The 20,019-nt window shown below is 50.9% G+C and overlaps 2 protein-coding genes across 2 annotated transcripts in view; one reads left to right on the plus strand and one right to left on the minus strand.

Annotated features, from left to right (window-relative positions):
- LOC144119565 (Na(+)/dicarboxylate cotransporter 3-like) overlaps positions 1-7,160 on the plus strand; it is a 23,078-nt gene extending 15,918 nt beyond the window's left edge. Inside the window, exon 14 of the mRNA XM_077652145.1 lies at positions 6,868-7,160. Within this exon, the coding sequence (XP_077508271.1) occupies positions 6,868-7,062 (195 nt within the window). The 3' untranslated portion in view covers positions 7,063-7,160. The remainder of the gene's footprint in view (positions 1-6,867) is intronic.
- Positions 7,119-19,086, minus strand: LOC144120702 (acetylcholine receptor subunit alpha-like 1). The gene is made up of 7 exons (XM_077653351.1): positions 18,580-19,086; positions 16,819-16,863; positions 16,518-16,627; positions 16,079-16,259; positions 15,006-15,671; positions 12,896-13,090; positions 7,119-10,322 (listed from the first exon to the last, which is right to left on the minus strand). The coding sequence occupies exons 1-7, from the start codon at positions 18,829-18,831 to the stop codon at positions 10,137-10,139; spliced, it is 1,635 nt and encodes a 544-aa protein (XP_077509477.1). The 5' UTR covers positions 18,832-19,086; the 3' UTR covers positions 7,119-10,136.
- Positions 19,087-20,019: the final 933 nt, after the last annotated feature.

Consider the following 20,019-nt stretch of genomic DNA (forward strand, 5'->3'; position numbering starts at 1 on the left):
CAAGTGGCGGTAACGCCACGTGATGTGTTACGTCAGCAACGCCGCTCAGGCCAAGTGGTCATTTTAGAGCTTCACTGTAAATGTAACGCAGCGAACGAATAGCCGATGGTCTGTTTGGGTAAACAGAGTTGATTCCAACCAAAGGAAAACCTAACCCGGCGCGGCCAAAAGTGAGGTAGGGGGAGATAAGGAACTTTGCATGGACAGTGGTCGCGGGCTCGCTGCTGTCGCAGGTGTTACGTCTCGCCTACGACGCGCGGTATAGCCGGCGCGGATGCAACGGACGCCGCGGCTTCGTTCATCGCGGCCGCAACGCCTCCCGCCAAGCGCGTCCAGGCAGGTTTCAGTGCCACGTGTCGTCGTGCGTGCGTGTGTGTGTGTGTGCATGTTGGTGCCCACGCTTGTCAAAGCGCGGCAGCCGGGGAGAGGAGCTCCCCAACTGGGAGGCGAGGAGGTCTGACCGGCGCCGGCCTGGCGGACGCGCCCGTCCCGTCTGGACATGTTCAAGCGTCGCCGTATCGGACGCCTCTTCCCCAGCCGTTCCTTCTTGCCCTCGACTCCGAGGGTATAAAAAAAGCCGCTGCCCCGGACGCCGGGAGAGACTTCGATTCCTTCCTTCGAGTAACGTGGTCGCCCTGACCGGCTGCTCTTTTGCGATGCCAGAATAAACAAGTTTGTTCTGTTGCCAGTCGACTCATCCTTTGCCGGGACCTTAGGATGTTTCCAGCTTTGCCCCAGGCCGCCAGGCCAACGCTACCCTTGGGGCTTGCAACCCTTTTGCAACAACTGGTTGCCAGCGGTGCGATCCCGACAACGGAGGCCAGCAGCGAAGATATGCGGTCAACTGTATGCTGAGCAGCACAACGACCATCCGGGAGCAGTGCAACGAGCCCTGTGTGATGACTGGTTGCCTGCAGCGGAACGACTGCGCTGAATTCTTGGCTGCGAGGTTTGGTGAGTGCGGGACTTTCTTCTTCTGAGTTTTGCCAGGCTTTTGTTAGTGTCAGAAACAGAGCTGGTAATTGTGTTGTCGTTGCTGCCGGGTTAGTTTGTGGCAAGACAATAGTAGGCAGTAGAGAAAGCAGCATTCGGAGCAGCCATGGATTTGAAGTCGTTGCGCAAACCGAAATTGCTGGAGCTTGCAAGAGAGTTGGGTCTTGATGTCTCAGACAAACTCAGAAAACCAGAACTGCTAAGGGCGATTCTTGAGTTGGAGGCTGAGGATGACGAGCTGTCGGAATGCCTTGAGACCACTGAGGAGAGGGAACAAAAAGAAAAAGAGAAAGACGAGCGCGAACGTAAAGAACAAAAAGAGAAAGACGAGCGCGAACGTAAAGAACAAAAAGAAAAAGAGGAGCGCGAACGTAAAGAGCAGAAAGACGAGCGCGAACGTAAAGAGCAAAAAGAGAAAGAAGAGCGCGCTTTGGAAATGAAGCGTCTCGAGGTAGAGATGGAACGCGCTCGTAATGGAAGTCAGGCACACGGTGCAGGAGAACGGGTATCGTTCAAAATGACTGACCTGATGCGGCCGTTTAAGCTTGGAGAGGACATTGGTTTGTTCCTGGTTAACTTTGAGCGAACGTGCGAGAAGCAGGGGTTCTCTCGGGAAACGTGGCCACAGCGCTTGCTCACTTTGTTACCCGCCGAAGCGGCCGACGTAGTCGCTCGCTTGAAGAGAGAGGAGGCAGAGGATTTCGACCAAGTGAAATCAAGTCTGCTAAAAAAGTACAGGCTGTCAGCGGAGGCGTTCCGTCGGAAGTTTCGGGAAAATGAAAAAGGCAGAAATGAGTCATATACAGAGTTTGCCTACAGGCTTATGTCAAACATGCAGGAGTGGCTCAAAGAAGAGAAAGCGTTTGGTGACCACGAGAAAATTCTGCAGTGTTTCGGGCTGGAACAGTTTTATAGTCGGTTACCTGAGAACGTGCGGTACTGGGTCTTGGATAGGCCAGACGTTAGTACAGTGGCTAAAGCCGCCGAGCTAGCCGAGGAGTTTGTGACGCGTCGGGCTCGCGGAGCTAAGGACGGTCAAAAGGGTGAATTTGGCTCCAAGTCTGAGAGGCCGAAGTTCACACCCATGAGAGCAAGAGGGGACACGCGTAGTGCGGATGCGAGTGAAAGCAGTCCGACCGAACGTAAGGAGACGGCGGCAGCCGAAGCCGAACGCAGAAAGCGGTTCGAGGCGAGGCAGCGCGCGTGTGTTATACGTGCCAGAAGCCGGGTCACTTTTCGGCGCAGTGTCCAGAAACAAAAACAAAAGTCGTGTTTTTGTCATTATGCAGCACTGACGAGAACATGAAGCTTCTCGAGCCTTACATGCGAGACTTCCTCGTGAACGGGAAAGAGTGCCGAGTGCTTCGTGATTCCGCAGCTACAATGGATGTAGTTCACCCCTCTTACGTAGAACCCGATATGTTCACGGGCGAGTGCGCATGGATCAAGCAAGCCGTGGAAGCTCACAGCGTGTGTCTGCCCGTAGCAAAAGTGCTTATTGAAGGACCTTTCGGAGCAATTGAGACGGAGGCCGCAGTGTCATCTATGCTGCCCCCCCAGTACCCGTACCTATTTTCGAACAGGTCCGATCACCTCCTGCGCGAGAAGGGTCTTTTGTTTGGTGAGGCTAGCGTTCAGGCCTTAACCAGATCGAGAGTTCGGGAGCTCGCTGCAAAGGCGGTAGTTGCGGGGCCGACGTTGTCGAACAATGAGAAAGGGTCGGAGGCGCAGCAAGCTGATATTCAGAGCACGTCCGAACTGAATAAAATTGAGCCTGTAGCGCTTAAGGCACCAGGTACTGGAGAGGAAACGCCCGACACGGGAAAGTTAGAAGAGCTATCTGCAGATTTGCTCATCGCGCCTACGTCCGATGGACTTAATAGGTTGCTAAAAGTCAGCCGGTCGGCTTTGATAGCCGAGCAAAAAAAGGATGGCAGCCAAGAAAACATGCGCTGCAATGTCAAGGAAGGTATCCCCAAGAAAAATGTTCGTTTTGTGGAAAGAGGTGGGGTCTTGTACCGGAAGTATCTAGACCGCAGGGGAGTCGAGTTCGATCAGCTGATCGTGCCTCAGTGCTACCGTCAGGATCTGTTGCGCTTGTCGCATGGCGGTTCGTGGTCCGGACACCTAGGAGTTAAGAAGACTAAGGACCGTCTCTTGCAAGAGTACTATTGGCCAGGGTGTTTTCGTGACGTAGAACACTTTGTGAGGACATGTGACACCTGTCAGCGGGTTGGCAAACCAGGGGACAAATCGAGGGCGCCGTTGAAGTTGGTACCTATCATTACGGAGCCTTTTAGACGGCTCGTTATTGATACAGTGGGACCTCTGCCGGTAACAGCCACGGGGTACAGACACATTTTGACTGTGATCTGCCCAGCGACAAAGTTCCCCGAAGCAGTGCCTCTTAAAGAACTCAGCTCAGTTGAGATAGTCAATGCACTACTGTCCATATTTGCGCGAGTTGGTTTTCCTGCGGAAATCCAGTCAGATCAGGGCACAGTGTTTACCAGCGCTTTGACGACAGCCTTTCTCGAAAGGTGTGGGGTAAAGCTGTTACACAGCTCAGTGTACCACCCACAGTCGAATTCCGTTGAGAAGCTCCACTCCGTCATGAAGCGCGTGTTGAGAGCATTGTGTTTTGAGCAACAAAGTGATTGGGAGCTGTGTCTGCCTGGGGTGATGTTTGCATTAAGGACCGCGCCGCATGCGGCTACGGGGTTTTCGCCAGCTGAGCTGGTGTACGGTCGCTCGCTGCGGTCTCCGCTTCGCATGCTTCGAGACTCGTGGGAAGGCAGGGGCGACGACCCAGTCGTGGTCGAGTACGTTCTTAGTCTCCTCGAACGCTTAAGAAGGGCACAGGAGTTGTCAGGTGAAGCAATGGCAAAGGCCCAGCAGAGGGCCAAGGTTTATTATGATCGGACAGCCAGGGCCCGTCGTTTTGAGGTGGGCGATGAGGTAATGGTATTGCGCACATCGCTAAAAAACAAACTCGACGTGCAGTGGGAGGGCCCAGCACGGATTGTTCAAAAACTGTCGGATGTTAACTACGAGGTGAGTCTGCCAGGAAAGCGGAAAGCACAGCAAGTTTACCACTGTAATCTGCTCAAACCCTATTGACAACGGGAAGCAGTGGTGTGTATGATGGTAAACGTTCCCGAAGAGCTTCCGGTCGAGCTTCCGGGACTAAGCTCAGTGACGAACAGGGAAGACACTGATCAGGTCATTAGTGACTTACTCAGTAAAGCACCGCTGTCGCCTGAGCAGAAAACCGAACTACACCAACTCTTACAAGAGTTTCAAGGTCAGTTCTCTGAGAGGCCGGGTAGGACTTCTGTCCTTACTCATGATATAGAACTTACCTCCCCAGAGCCAGTACGATCCAAGGCGTACCGGGTGTCACCCCGCCAGCGCGATATTATGGAGGCTGAGGTAAAGAAAATGCTACAGCTCGGTGTTATTGAGGCAGGTGAGAGTGATTATACCTCCCCTTTGATTTTAGTTGAGGTACCGGGCAAGGAACCTCGTCCTTGCGTCGACTACCGCAGGCTTAATTCCATTACTAAGGATCAAATTTATCCGATCCCTAACATCGAGGAGCGCCTTGAGAAAGTTAGTAGCGCTCAGTTTATTTCCACCCTAGATCTTGTCAGGGGTTATTGGCAGGTTCCACTTACAGAAGAGGCTAGTAGGTATGCGGCGTTCATTTCACCAATGGGAACATTCCGTCCTAAAGTTTTGAGTTTTGGTTTGAAGAACGCGCCATACTGCTTTTCAAGCCTCATGGACAAAGTGTTGCGGGGACAGGAAGAATTCGCTTTACCGTATTTAGACGACGTAGCGATATTCTCCGCATCCTGGTCTGAGCATATGGCACACTTGCGGGCAGTGCTAACCCGCCTGCGCGAAGCGGGCTTGACAGTCAAGGCTCCCAAGTGCCAATTAGCACAGGCCGAGGTTGTCTACCTCGGTCACGTGATTGGACAGGGTCGTCGCCGCCCCTCTGAAATAAAGGTGGCCGCTGTGCGAGACTTCCCGCAACCGCGCATGAAGACCGATATTCGGTCGTTCTTAGGTGTCGCCGGCTACTATCAGAGGTACATCCCCAGGTACTCCGATATCGCGGCTCCCCTGACGGATGCTCTAAGAAAAACAGAGCCCCAAACAGTCGTCTGGAGCGAGACAAAGGAAAGAGCTTTTAGCGCCCTAAAGAGCGCCCTAACAAGCCAGCCTGTGCTACGATCGCCAGACTACACAAAAGGGTTCGTTGTTCAGTGCGATGCTAGTGAGCGAGGCATGGGCGTTGTACTGTGCCAAAGGGACAATGGAGAAGTGGAACACCCCGTCCTGTATGCTAGTCGTAAGCTGACCTGTCGTGAGCAGGCGTACAGCGCCACTGAGAAAGAGTGTGCGTGTCTCGTGTGGGCCGTTCAGAAATTGTCGTGCTACCTAGCCGGCTCGAGGTTTATCATTGAGACGGATCACTGCCCTCTCCAATGGCTGCAGACCATCTCTCCCAAAAATGGCCGCCTCCTGCGCTGGAGCCTCGCTTTGCAACAATATTCCTTTGAGGTGCGTTACAAAAAGGGGAGTCTCAACGGTAACGCCGATGGCTTAAGTCGAAGCCCCTAACGTAGGAATCCGCCTCAAAGTTGTTGGTTACTGATGTTTTCTTCCTGAGGCAGGATTTTTAACATATTGCTTTTGTTTAGTGTTTCAAAGTGATTATGTGCTTTCTAGTGCAATTTTCCAATTTGTGGACGCGTTCTGAGTGCTGCTTGACTACTGTAAGGAACTAGGCAGTAGTATAAAAAGGGAAAGAGCCTGGCAGAGCTTAGTGAGGGTTGTCTCGTGCTTGCTGACTGAGCGGTTGCGTTTCGGCGTAGTTCTAACGCTTGCTGGGAACGAGCACAAAAATGGCAACTCTCCCGAAGTGACTTTGCAGTGTCCTATGTGATCCTGAACCCGAGAACGAGGCCTTCTCTGTGTGCTGCGCTCAAGCAACGTCGAGGGACGACCGGTTTCGATTACGAGCATCATCGAGCGACATCCCTCTGGACAGCGGATGCAGTCCCCTGACCATCGGGATCTCCTTCTCCCGGCGGGGCGGTCTGTTACGTCTCGCCTACGACGCGCGGTATAGCCGGCGCGGATGCAACGGACGCCGCGGCTTCGTTCATCGCGGCCGCAACGCCTCCCGCCAAGCGCGTCCAGGCAGGTTTCAGTGCCACGTGTCGTCGTGCGTGCGTGTGTGTGTGTGTGCATGTTGGTGCCCACGCTTGTCAAAGCGCGGCAGCCGGGGAGAGGAGCTCCCCAACTGGGAGGCGAGGAGGTCTGACCGGCGCCGGCCTGGCGGACGCGCCCGTCACGTCTGGACATGTTCAAGCGTCGCCGTATCGGACGCCTCTTCCCCAGCCGTTCCTTCTTGCCCTCGACTCCGAGGGTATAAAAAAAGCCGCTGCCCCGGACGCCGGGAGAGACTTCGATTCCTTCCTTCGAGTAACGTGGTCGCCCTGACCGGCTGCTCTTTTGCGATGCCAGAATAAACAAGTTGTTCTGTTGCCAGTCGACTCATCCTTTGCCGGGACCTTCGGATGTTTCCAGCTTTGCCCCAGGCCGCCAGGCCAACGCTACCCTTGGGGCTTGCAACCCTTTTGCAACACAGGTCAGGAATGCACTTGGAGAGCATTGGAAAAAGTCTTGTTTGCTGCCTTCAGTGGACGTTATCCGGCTGATGACAATGCTGGTGGAGATAATGGTGATGGGGGTGGTGATGTCTATCTCCACAGCTGGCCTTCCGTAAAATTGCTCTTAAGAAACTCGTTCGTTTAGAGGCATTTCACTGACACTTTTTTTTTCCTCTGCTGTACGCAGCTCATCCACGGCACGTTGGTCAAGGTGGTGACTCTGACGTCACTCATCCTCTCGATGAACACGCTGGGCGAGGCGCTGTTCTCGTGGAGCGAGCTACCCAGCTGGGCACTGCAGCTCCAGTCGGCGCCCAACGCCTCTTCAGTCGCGGAGCCGCCTCCGAACGGCCGCTTGGTCCACTCCTTCCGCCGCGGCTAGATCAGAAGAGCACGTGATTCTGTGCAGCGGTGCATGGAACCCAAGGCCGCTTATTCGTAGAAACTTTATTGTATATCTTATGTCTTTCACCGTGCCGCCTGTGAAATGCTTACTTTATGACGTGGTCCCAGCAGCGCAATTAACGCCCCCTGCGTCAGTGCAACCTGTTATCACGTCGTCTTTGTGGCATGATCCAAAGACCTTCAATGCGCGATGACTACATACTGTGTTCTAAACGATTTGGTGGTGCATTTTACGCGCGGTTGTGCTCGTTCACAGAAGTAAGCCGGATTTTCTTGTTTGCTTCGTGATTTAAATTTAATAGTGCTTGCCTCTCGCAATAACTGAAACAATATTTGCGACGTAATTTCTTAAAATTATTCTTACCTCCTAACGGTTTAGTGTGCCGGTAGTGAGCCACGGCTACCTTTTCCTTCCTTGTCACAAGCTGATACTACGTGTGCATAGTGCATTTGGGCGACCATCACCCGATTGAAGTGTTGAAAGCATGCAGCAACTTAACCCGTCGCAGTGGAAGGGCTTTGTTTGTTTGTTTGCTTGCTTCCGCAGCTGTTGTCTGGCAGGTATTTACTGCAGAAACTATTGCCACATCTTCATCATTTATTAACGGACAACTCCGCGCTGACATCACTCCTGCATCCCACGGTCACAATATGATCTCATAAACGTACTGTCATGCTCTGTTAGCCACAGATACCGCCTCCATGGGATGATGCGAGCCGCGCAGTGCTCGTTTTTACACTCGCTACCAGTGAGGAATTAATTCATGCAGTTTTACCTAATTTTCTCAATCTTAAAAGCTGCCATCTGGACATTTGGGCAATTACAGTTGTGCGGATAAAGCGCATTATGCAGAATCGAAGCTGACAGCTTGTACAGGTTTGTATCATTGCATGCGTATTCTGCCTGCTATATTTTGTACTGAACAAGCGTATTTACCTTGTTTTCTAGCTTTGTAAAACATATTTGCGACCACGAATGTGATAACAGACCCACAGCATTCAGTTTGCTTCGTTTGTTTAAGCTGGATGAGGATAGCCACATATATTCCGCCACGCCGCTTCGGCCCATCTCTTATAAAAATGGTCTATAGGCTGCCTAATAACTCCTTGTAGAGTCTATAGCCTGCCTATAGATATTTAATTTTGTCTATTCATAGTCTATAGACTGTCTATGGACAAAAGTCTATAAGTGTATGACCGTAAATCTATAGATTGTCTATAGACTGACTGTAGAATGAATGTATTGCCTATAGACTAGACTATAAGATTAGTCTATAGAGTTCATATACAAAAGTTTATGGGCAGTCTATAGACTGTGTAAAGTTTTTGTAAGGGATAGCCGGCTTTATTTCCTTTAAGCGATGTCGAAAACCAACATACGAAGCGGATGCATCACTAGCTGCATTTACATAAACGCCCATTGCACGGCAATGCACTTTATTTGGAAACAACGCTACAGAAAGTCCTCGAAGACAACTATTTCTGGCTTGCGTTCTTGCCACAAGCCCGCAGTCGCCGACACATATTACGCCGGAGTTAACTCGCTCCGCCGTGCTACTATATAACAGTCCACTCGGCTAAGCACAGGCTGAACGTTCCACACTGGGGCTTCGCCTGCGGAATGTGTGAACCCGCCGAAGTCGCGCGTCACGAGCGGCTGAATTGCTGAAGCTGTAAACTCTCATCACTGCGTGCAGTCATAACCGGTCAGTTTGGCCACCACAAATATCTTGTATCCGTTGTTGCTCTTGTCCGCTGTACTCCAGAGACATCTATACAGACTGAGAGGTAAGTTATGAGAGGTATTTCATTAGACTTTTATCGTAAAACGTGGCCAATTTCTGCGAGAACATTTGCGCGATGCATGATCTATAGTAGGAGCCTAGCCTAAAAATCAAGCCAGACGCCAGCCCTATAGATACCAGTTGCTTCGTGCGATGTGTGTGCTCGAGGATCCCGATGCTGAAGGCTGTCCTACGTTCCTTTCAAAAACGTACAAGGAAAAAAAGAGCAGCCACGCGTGCAGTGGCCTCTAGCTCTCTGCAGCAGCCAAAAAGTGTCTGTCTTAAAAACTGGGCGTAGGTGTTCCGCGCGAGTCCAGCGTACTTCGGTTCCCGCAGGCGACGTCCCTCCATGAGACAACGACGCGACTCCATCGACAAAAACAGCAACAAAGAAAAAGCAAACTGGATCAAACGGTGGGGGCGGCCAACAAGTACACACCAAGCTTGCTACGAGCACTTACAACTTGCACCCGAACAACGAAGGTTTTTTTTTTTTTCAGGCTGAAGACGCGGAAATGCATCGTGCTTGTCTTGAGCGCATGGCGAACGGGACGACCATCGGGCAACAGTACACAGTGGTGTCGCACCCTAGACTCGCACCTACAGGACGACAGGCCGACGCAACAAAACTAAAAAACAACTAAGAGTAGATGTCAACCCGCCAACTCGCGCACTCATAAACTAAGTAAGTATAATGCGGATTCGTAGGGAAATCAGGAGTGGTAGGAAACAACACTCGTGGCTCGATGTAGGAGGCAAGAGGGCTGCAAGCGAAAAACCGAAACGACGCGAGGCGGACACCGGTGCTGTTCGAAGAACGCGTTGTTACACCATTTTGTGCACCTTCTCGTTATTTTGCTTTAAACGTGCGTGTCTTAAAAACACCGAAGAAACACTGAGAAAGACGGAGGAAGCTTCCCCGGCAAAATATCATTTTGTTCGTCTAGGGGCTCGCGTTATGAAGCGGGCGAGCGTACAAAATATCTAGACTGGTGCCGCCACGCCTCCAACCTCTCTTTTTTTTTTAACCCTTTCGGTCACAATAGTTGTGCCCCCATTTTGAAACTGCTCACTACAAACAGCAAGTCTCTCTTGTCACAGCTGTACACCTTCTCACTCCTGTCACACTTGTGTTTTGATTCAACACGTTTGAGGATTGGGCTGCGGTGTCCATCTCGCAGGGTGGCTGCGAGGAGGCGACGACGACGTCCGAAGAAGGAGGAGGACGAGTGGTGGGAGCGTCCTCGGCTAACCGATGTCGACAGGCTCAGTCGTGGATGCGCCGCAGCCGCGGGGCCACCTTGGACATGAGGATGTCGATGGGGAGCTTGTCGTCGAACAGCGAAGGCGCCTCGAGGATGATGCAGGCTGAGCCCACGACGCATGTGAAAGTGAAGAGTAGCAGGAAGAGCCGGTCCAGGACCATGGCCACATAGCGCCAGTCTTCTATGACCTGCGCACAGCACCGGACACGAACGGCGTCAGCGTTAGTCAGATGCCTGTCGTCACATATCCAGCAATTCTCGACAAAAGCATTTTGAAGCGAAAAGCTTCACTACGCTAAGTAAAGCAGTCGCCGTGTAGGCCGGGGAAGGACCTTGAACGACCTTCAGCCCAACTACGTTACCCGTGCGTGACCATGTATGACCGTGTATGACCATGTAGCCGTGTATGACTGAACCCACCCAGTATTTATGCTCTTAATAAATGTTTTCCTCCTCCTGCTCCTGACCATATGTGGAGCAGTTATGGTGTCGAACCCTTGACACCTGACCTTGACTCGTGACCTTTAGTTGACTTTTGACACTGGGTGACTTTGGGTTGACCTTTGACCTTAAGAACATCCAATGGGTGATGTGAAACCACGCGATGACATCCGATAGGGTTGTCGTAAAACCACGTGATACCACGTCATAGCCACTTGGTCGTGTGGGTATATATAGAACGGCTGTCGCGAGCGTGTGGCGGAGCTGCCATGGGTGAGCCTCAGACGCTTAGCAAGCGCTTGCTTGCTTTTCGCTGAATTTCAGGGTTAGCCAAGTTAAGCCACTGGCATTTTTTTTTATCGGGAAACAATTTATGAGCGCAATTTTTTCATATAATTTAAGATTTCACTAAACAATCAACATATCCGCAGATCGCCCGACGGCTGTCTTGTTGCTTTTTCTATTCATGTTTTTCCTATCGTCAAAACCGTTCCCCACTGGTTTCCTACAGCAGTCGTAACTGTTCCATGCGATCGCTGGAAACTCTTTAAAAGGGCGATGTTAATACATGTCAGAATAATGGACCATTACATTCATTATTTTTCAAGCAGTGTCTTATAATTTTCCAATTTTCAAAATTTTGCCAGAGAAAGCTGGACTTCGCTATTTCAATGCTCCCAGCATATACTACTTACGAATACCTCAGCCATGCAATTTGAGTCTTGCCGTAAGATGCTTAAAGGAACACTGATGACGATTTGTTTCCTCGGCCAGGGTGTCCGATATGCAAACATGAGGTCATTGAAGCCGGCATTCATCACTTACTTTGGGAATGTCCAGCTATCAAGCCTACAAGGACCCGGCACCTGATGGTAGCGGGTCTTTCACCAAGCAACCCTGCTTCACACATTGCCTGGACGCAGGGACCGTACCATCGTTCTCTACTGGACTTCATCAAATCAGCTAGCCTTTTTCCATTCATTTAATCACTGATACATACTTCATCACACCTTCACCCATTATTGATGCCCTGCGGCAATAAATTTCGCTTTAAAAAAAACTCCACCTCAATTTCGTTCTTAGTAAAAATTGACTCTACGGCTCCTTCTGGGCGCAGTGATATTTTTTTCCGGCAGTAAAAGGCACAATTATTGCCGAAAGAATTGCACTTAGAAAATTTCCTGCCACTAGGTTTATACTTGTGATGTTTACAACGGACATGACTTTGTGATGACCGTTTTGAAGTAAATAGAGGTGCTAGCGGCTGGTGTCTGCGCCCAAAAAAGTGTGTCGACGCACCGCGGTTTACTTAAGGCCTCAGTATACTTATCACCTGTAAACTAAGCATTCTGTGACCACTTCAAAATAAATAAACTTTGCGAACCTCTGGTCGTTCTAGCTTCTACTTAAGCCCTTCATCAATTGCCAGCTCGAGCGTTGTAAATGACGATAGATACGGTATTCGGACGATGCGCCGTGCTCCTGTTTGGAGAGCAGAAATATGTTACAAAGGTGATTTCACCTATGCTATGCAGAGATACGCATTCTTGAAGACTTAAGTACAAGTAAAGTTTGTTAGTTCTAAAATTAAGTCAAAGAAGTATGAAAGAAGTGGATGCTACAACACTCACTAAAACGTTCCTGTTTCCAGCAATTAACCGCCAGTGTCTTGGCCACTCCCCCGTAGTGCATTGGTCTGTGCCAGCATTATTTGAGGCCAACCAACCAACCACTAGAACGTACCACTTCTAAAGTACCACTTTGTTTGCTTTTGGCCCACGTAGCAGACCCCTATTTAAAGTCGTGGCACCTCACAGCTTTGAGTGCTCAAGGAAAAGTTTTTATTCAACTCTTTCAAAAGGTTCAGCGCCGGGCATACCATACGAGCCGCACATCAGGGCCCAAAGCAAACCCAGTGGCCCGGGATATTTTGGAAACGCTACAGGAACGCTTTGGGAACGCTAGGAATTCATACAGTCAGCTATATTCTTCCCTCCATTGCCGCTCAATCCCTCATTATCAATACCCCTCTCTCTCTCAACATGGCGGACCTGGCTATAGCCTAGGACTAGCTGACAGAGCTTTGGTGACTTTGGAGCGGGATATCTCCGGCGCTTGATGCTGCGTCGCAATAAAGTCATTTCTCTCTCTTGCCTTGTTAAGAGTGGTTCGGCCTCCTCGACGTAGAGCAGAGGAGAACCAAAGGAGCGTGTGCAAAAACGCATCATCGTGGAACGATATCCTCAACAAAAACACCGCTGGCAACAGAAGGTACACAAGTTTCCCCCATTAATTCGTGAGCATTCCGTTGACGGCGCACCTGGTCGAAGTGGTCCGCGTTCTCCATGTGCTGAGCGATGAAGCGCACGTTGAAGACAGGCCTGGCCAGGTCCTGGTCCAGCAGGGGTCCCGGGTCGGCGCCGCCGTCGGGCGGCGATGGCAGCGCCCTCGGGGAGGCGTCATCGCCGCCGCTCTCTGGCGGCTCAGCTGAGTGGTAGGCGCACAGTGTCAGTTCCTGCGGAGGACAGACGCCTTTTTCAGCTACGCTTTCAGCGGCTGGGCCTCATTTATGAAACAACTGCGCATTCGGTACGAAAAGTTATATTGATGCAAAGTAACGTCTTTAATCACGTGACGCTTTTCTGGCCGCGAGTCATGTGCTGACCGTCAATATCTTGACAGAATTTAGACTTGGCAGTAAAAAGAATAAAAATAGTCGTACCCTGCCTGCGTCGTCTTAATAATAATAATAATAATAATAATAATAATAATAATAATAATAATAATAATAATAATAATAATAATAACTTTATTTATTCGCATCAAACGCACATGATGCCGGAGGCCTGCAGAAAAAGCTGTCATTAAGGCAGCTTGACAAGGCCGCAGGCCCCCACACTGGCAATTACACGTAGCGGTCAGCAGTCATGAACAAATATATACTGCAAAGTGTGAAACAGCAAGCAAAAGTTATTACATTGAAAAAAGGAAATTTGCGCAAAACCTGACTGTAACAAGAGGGCACACAATTTCAACAAATCTCATCGCCGGAGATATAAAAGACGACATAGCAAATGAAAGTGATGGTTGGAGATAGAATGAGATAGAATGTGGGAACAACGGGCTGAGGCTGTGTTTTGAAGCGATTAACTCTCTCGATTCGATTTTTTTTACCTCTCTTATCGGTCAGCCCCGCCTTTGATACTGGAGCCATTGTATGATATTCCTTATTAGCTGTCAGCCTTGGCATCACAGGCGGTGGCTACATACAATGGAAGGCCGCCATAGCACGGATCGGAAAATGAATAGTTGCAAAACACCGCCGCGGTTGCACAGTGGTTATGGCGCTCGGCTGCTGACCCGAAAAACGCGACTTCGATCCCGGCCGCGGCGGTCGAATTTCGATAGAGGCGACATTCTAGAGGTCCGTGTACAGTGCAATAATAATAATAATAATAATAATAATAATAATAATAATAATAATAATAATAATAATAATAATAATAATAATAATAGGCTTTTCGGGGAAAGGAAATGGCGCAGTATCTGTCTCATATATCGTTGGACACCTGAACCGCGCCGTAAGGGAAGGGATAAGGAAGGGAGTGAAAGAAGAGAGGAAGAAGGAGGTGCCGTAGTGGAGGGCTCCGGAATAAGTTCGACCACCTGGGGATCTTTAACGTGCACTTTCATCGCACAGCACACGGGCGCCTTAGCGTTTTTCCTCCATAAAAACGCAGCCGCCGCGGTCGGGTTCGAACCCGGGAACTCCGGATCAGTAGTCGAGCGCCCTAACCACTGAGCCACCGCGGCGGGTCTACAGTGCAATCTCAGTGCACGTTAAAGGACCCCAGGTGGTGGAAATTTCCGGAGCCTTCCACTACAGCGTCTCGCATAGCTTGAGTCGCTTTGGGACGTTAAGCTATAATTAAGTTCAACACGATGGCAAGACGGGTGAGTTGGCGATACATGCCTAAGGGAAAATAGCGCAAAAGACGGGGACAAGTGAAGAAAACAACAGGACCAGCGCTATCAGGAATAGCGCTGGTCCTGTTGTTTTCTTCACTTGTCCCCGTCTTTTCAGCTATTTTCCCTTAACCATAATTAAGCACGTTAAAGAAACTTTTGTGCTCAAGATATCCTTTTGCTGGGAGTGCTATTTGGGCCTCGAAAATTCCGGGAAGGCTCATCTGCGTATTCAGCGACGAGCAACGTGGGGGGCTAATAATAATACTAATAATTGGTTTTTGGGGAAAGGAAATGGCGCAGTATCTGTCTCGTATATCGGCGGACACCTGAACCGCGCCGTAAGGGAAGGGATAAAGGAGAGAGTGAAAGAAGAAAGGAAGAAAGAGGTGCCATAGTGGAGGGCTCCGGAATAATTTAGATCACCTGCCGGGGGGCAGTCAGCGGAAGGAGGCAGGGCGTACCTGTAGCGGCGGTGGTGGCGGTGGCGGCGGCGGCGGAGACGGCGGCGGAGCTCGGTTGTCGGCGGACGGCGTGGCATCGAAGCCCATGGCACTGGCATCGTCATCGTCATCATCGTCTTGAGGCCGTTTCATGAGGAGAACTGGGGGCAGGACCTTGAGGAAGACGTGCTTGACCCAGGGCGCCATCTTGTGCGTCGCCGGCGAGCGGAAGTTGACGTTGAGCACGGCGATGGTTACGAAGACGGAGAGTGAGACGAGCACCATGGTGAAGAGCAGGTACTTGCCCAGCAGGGGCACGGCCAGCGAGGTGGGCGGGATGATCTCGGACAGGAGCAGGAAGAACACGCCCAGCGAGAGCATGATGGAGATGGAGAGCGAGACCTTCTCGCCGGAGTCCGAGGGCAGGTAGAAGACCAGCACGGAGAGGAAAGAGATGGCCACGCAGGGGATGATCAGGTTGACGGTGTAGAACAGGGTTTTGCGCCGCAGCGTGATGTTGAAGGTGATGTCCGGAAAGGGCTCCTCGCAGCACGAGTAGAACTTCTCCTTGCGCCGCGCGGGCACCGCCATGATGTCCCACTCGACGCTCAGGTAGAACTCGGACAGGTCGATGCCCACCGCGATGTCGTTGGAGTCGTCGCGCTGGTGCTTGTGCTTCAGGTCGACCTGCGTCAGCCCCAGGCCAGACTGCAGCCATTCATCCCCGCCCTTAGCCCCTTCCTCAATTCCATTCACTGCTGCAAACAAGGATGCACGCCCACAGTTGTCGAGTTCTGCGAACAGCATCTGCCACAAACCCCGTCGAAAAAAGCTCGTCCATCTTTGTGCTGTGATTGAACATTGAACTACTCTGTATTATACTCACGTCAGGCTAAGCCACTCTAGTCTTGGCGCATACTTACAAAGAGACCAGGATCTGTCTGTACAGGCTCTTTATTTACATCGAATGGCTCTCTCTTACACGTGGCATACATAATGTTTTTCGAAACTCTTTCACCTGTAAAGCAGTGGCGGGCAGAGCTCCTATAATTCTCTTAGAAACGGTAGCCCTTAAAGCTCTGACAGGGACTAACCGTGTATCCGTCGTAGGTCCAGGATCCAAACTTCATAAAGCAGGTTTGCTGGTCAAATGGAAAATACTGTACGTCTATCTCGCAGGAACTCTTGTAGATTGCTGGTGGCTTCCAGATGACGAGGCCATCCGAGTGGAGAATGGCTTTGGTCATGATGGTTACCTCGTAATTTCCGTCAGCGCTGGCCGCATAAGCGCGTTGACATAGAAAAGAGAATGCAAAGAGATGCACAGAACTGTCTCAGAAACCACAGATGAGACCATAGATAAAAAATATAAAATAGAGAAAAATACATTCCCCTATGCTTTACTTGGTTGCAGTGACTGTTGGCTTCCTTCATATGCATGTCGTAATGAGCGCATCATTTCCCTACGCTTGTCTGCTGCACACTACAGCTTGTTCGTTTACTTGGTTGAGAAAAGAAAGCGGCAGTGCTCACTTGTTGTAAAGGACAATGTCTGGCAACCATATCTGCTCAGCTGGTACGTGGACTTTGGCTACTCCGCCGTACTCCTCAGGGTCCCAGCGAAGCTTGTAGTCATTCCACTCCTGCAAATGAAGAGCCCAACGCAGTGGTTTAGCTTGATGCCCTTTGTTCCGCCCCGATTTTATTGATTGATTGGTCGATTGATGAATCGATCGATTGATTTATGTATGTATTTATTTATTTATTGGAACCAATCAATAAATTTATGTCCGCAACAAGAATGCAGCGAGTTAATCATAAGGGCTTTTCTTACCTGTTCTACCCATACATTTGTCGTCATTATTTGGTTCTTGAGGTTCTGGAATCAGAAAAAGAACATCTACGTCATTAAAAATGTTAGCAGCTCTAAAAGCCGCTGGAGCAAACGAAACGACAAATTCGAAACATGACATCGCTATGACGCACTTCCTCGCGCTGCATTTCTAGTTACATCAATTCGTAGCAACGATTAAAAAAGCCCATGACGCTCAGCTGGTATTATAAACCGACCCGCTTGATTTACTCCCATCTCAGTAACGAATTAACATTGTGCGGGACTATTAACGCCCGATTTGGCGCTTCCTGAAGAACAAATCAGTTGAAAATTGTTTCGCGCAGTCCATTTCGGAATAAAATATACCACACGCCGTTTCCAGTCCAGTCAGCTGTCGCAAAAAAAGAAAACATGTCGCATTCTCTCCAAATTTGCTTGGAAATCCTTGTAGCTGGGTCACATTATGCTTTCTTTCCATGCATCATATTTTTTAATCGACCGCTCAACCAGATGTCTGCTACAGCTGCGAGTGAAGATGGAAACAATACCTTTGTGGCAAGTTTTTCGACTCACGTCTTGACTTGTCTGTCGAGGTTATTGCTTCAATCGTGTTATTTATTTTTACTTTTTCTTTGTTCGCATAGCGATCACTGCCTACGGTGAAGCTGTATTTTTATATAGTATATATTGACTACATCAACACATTTCGATGGAGGCGAAATTCTAGAGGCCCATGTGCTGTGCGTTGTCAGTGCACGTTAAAGAACCCCAAGTGGTCGAAATTTCCGGAGCCCTTCACTACGGCGTCCCTCATAGCCTGAGTCGTTTTGGAACGTTAAACCCATGAACAAACACTCAGGTAATGCTAAGGCGCATTACCCCCCCCCCCTTCCACACACACACAAAAAAAGAAAAATCCGTGGCTGACCTGCCTTCAGAGTTCAGATTACCTGTGAGGAAAATTATAAGGCAGAGTGCTCTCTGACTATATACGCTGTATTTTTTACGTCCGCTGCGCGGATGAGCCTTGCGGGCGAGTGTGTGCGTGTGTCTGCAACCACATACGTACGCCTAATGTGAGAGGGCAGATGTGATGCAGCCATTGGCGTGCACATTTGCAATGACTCATTCGCTCTGATAAATATAATTATAGAGTGTCTTGCTGAATTTGCTGCTTCTCTTCTTCATATACCTTGTCCGCACAGAAGCAGCTGCGCTGAGGATTTCAAAGCTGAAGGTCAACCTTTCGCCTTTGTTTTTCCTGCGCCGTACAGAACCGCTGCCGTGAATCTGCCAGACGTGGTCGCTGATCCTTTGTTCCGTTTCATTAAAATCGTTCCCTTTAATGCAAAGTCTGCACGCATGCAAGGCGCGAACGCCTCAGTGCGATTATAAACATGGTTGCATTTACCACCCCCGGCAACCAGTCTGTGCAGAAGAATCTATTGAATGATAGGCCATCGGTAGCAATATACCTACGAACGTCAATAAAAATAGCCACGGCAAACCATTTCTGTTCCCAAAAAGTTCGATGCGACGTTAAGGGCGGCGTGCTGTTTGTATAGCTGCGGAGTAGCTCCTCGCGCACCCGGGGTTTCGCCATGTGGCAGGCGCACTTTCTATCCCCCCGAAACGAGCTCACTGCTGTTACCGGGTATCGCACCCACGACCTCTGATAAGAAGACGGGGCTGTGCCCGTCCGCCCAACGGGGCGCGCATACATGAGGCTGCCGGTGCGGGGCGATCGATGGGGCGGCTCACCACGTCGATGAGCTGCGACAGGCGGAGGCCCATCTTGACCGTGAGCCGGTCCGAGTTGTTGCCCACGGGCCGAATGAGCGAGCTGTAGCCGTTGATGAGGTCGTGGTAGAGGCGCTTGGTGTCCCCGTTGGCCGCGCACCCGGGCGTGCGCCAGCTGAGCAGCGCCACGATGAGCGCGGACAGCCGCAGCCGCCATGCCGGCCCCGCGGCCCCCGGAGGCCCGCTAGTGGTCCTCGACGGGGTCTCGCCCATGGCACCGTGACCCCTCAGCGGCGCGGGCGCTCCCACATGCTCATCGCGGAGGCTGCAGCATGATCAGCTGCTGCCGGCGGTGCTCGCTGCTGGGTGCTCCTGGGCGCCCGGCGGCCAAGCTGTGCCCGCCGGCGATGCCGCCACAGCCGCTGCTCCGGGTGGTCGCCGCCAACGCGCCACTCCCTTCTCCGCATCCTCCTCCGGGATGCCGCCTCTTCTTCCGTGGCCCAGATCCATTCGGCGGGAGGGGAGCGCGAACCGACACGCGCAGCGACAAGCGGCGCCGCGCTGCGGCGAGCCGTGCAACGAAGGCGTTGTCTGCAGTATGAGTGCCGGCTCCCCGTGTCCTAACAACGACGAAACAAACTACACGTCAACACAACGCTATAGACCCACAGAACTGCGAACGATTGTCGGTAGCCGCGTTTGAAGAGGGTCCTAACGGGCCTTGGCGTTGTGGCGTCGGGAATGCGATATAGTTTCGGGGCCTTTTAATGGATCTGACCACGAGCATTTCAATGAACTCTGACACAACCTGTGAGGGGAACTACACCCGAAGACAACTTTATGCGGCTATGCAGCGGGAGCAACGAGCGCGAGCCGTCAGTTTCGAGACCAATGTGACTGGGATCTAACAACTTGCGTTCCCACAGAGAATCATCCCAGCGTACAGAAACACCTAGTGTAAGAAAGATTCTCAGCAATCGCTTCCGTCTGAGTTCCTGGACATTTCAGGTGTATATGTGCCCAGAATGCACCGGAAATAACCGACGAAGCACACGCATGCACGGACAACCAAACGCAACCACAAAATTCTTATTACTGTTCCTGACGTCTAACTGTCATGCCGCCTTACGCGTGGAACACAAGCTTGGAGTATGGAAGCATCCCGGGTAACATCACAAAAACATAGCCATAGTAGCAGATCTGGAAAATGTACAGGTCGCACAGACGTATTTGTGTCTTGTCTCCTGGCACCAACATCATTGTTTATTCGATTTTCTCTGTTTCTGCGCACCTGTTTGCTTCAAAATTCCTGCTTGCTTCACTTCTACCAGGCCCAGGTGGTTTGCCGCATCCCACACTGAAGCTCTTGCCACTCCAATGGTCATCCAAGTATCCGTCCCTTGGTTCCTTCCGCTGCGTTACATGCGAGCATGCCACCGTCCGCATTACTCTCTGCACCTC

The sequence above is a fragment of the Amblyomma americanum genome, chromosome 2, assembly GCF_052857255.1.
Source record: "Amblyomma americanum isolate KBUSLIRL-KWMA chromosome 2, ASM5285725v1, whole genome shotgun sequence".
Lineage (NCBI taxonomy): Eukaryota > Metazoa > Arthropoda > Arachnida > Ixodida > Ixodidae > Amblyomma > Amblyomma americanum.

Coding starts and splice junctions, on each gene's coding strand:
- LOC144120702 (XM_077653351.1), bottom strand. CDS start 18,831: ATGGGCGAGACCCCGTCGAGGACCACTAGCGGGCCTCCGGGGGCCGCG. Junction 16,260..16,517: donor GACATTGTCCTTTACAACAA/GTGAGCACTGCC, acceptor TTATGCGGCCAG/CGCTGACGGAAATTACGAGG. Junction 15,672..16,078: donor GGACCTACGACGGATACACG/GTTAGTCCCTGT, acceptor GGGCTGACGCAG/GTCGACCTGAAGCACAAGCA.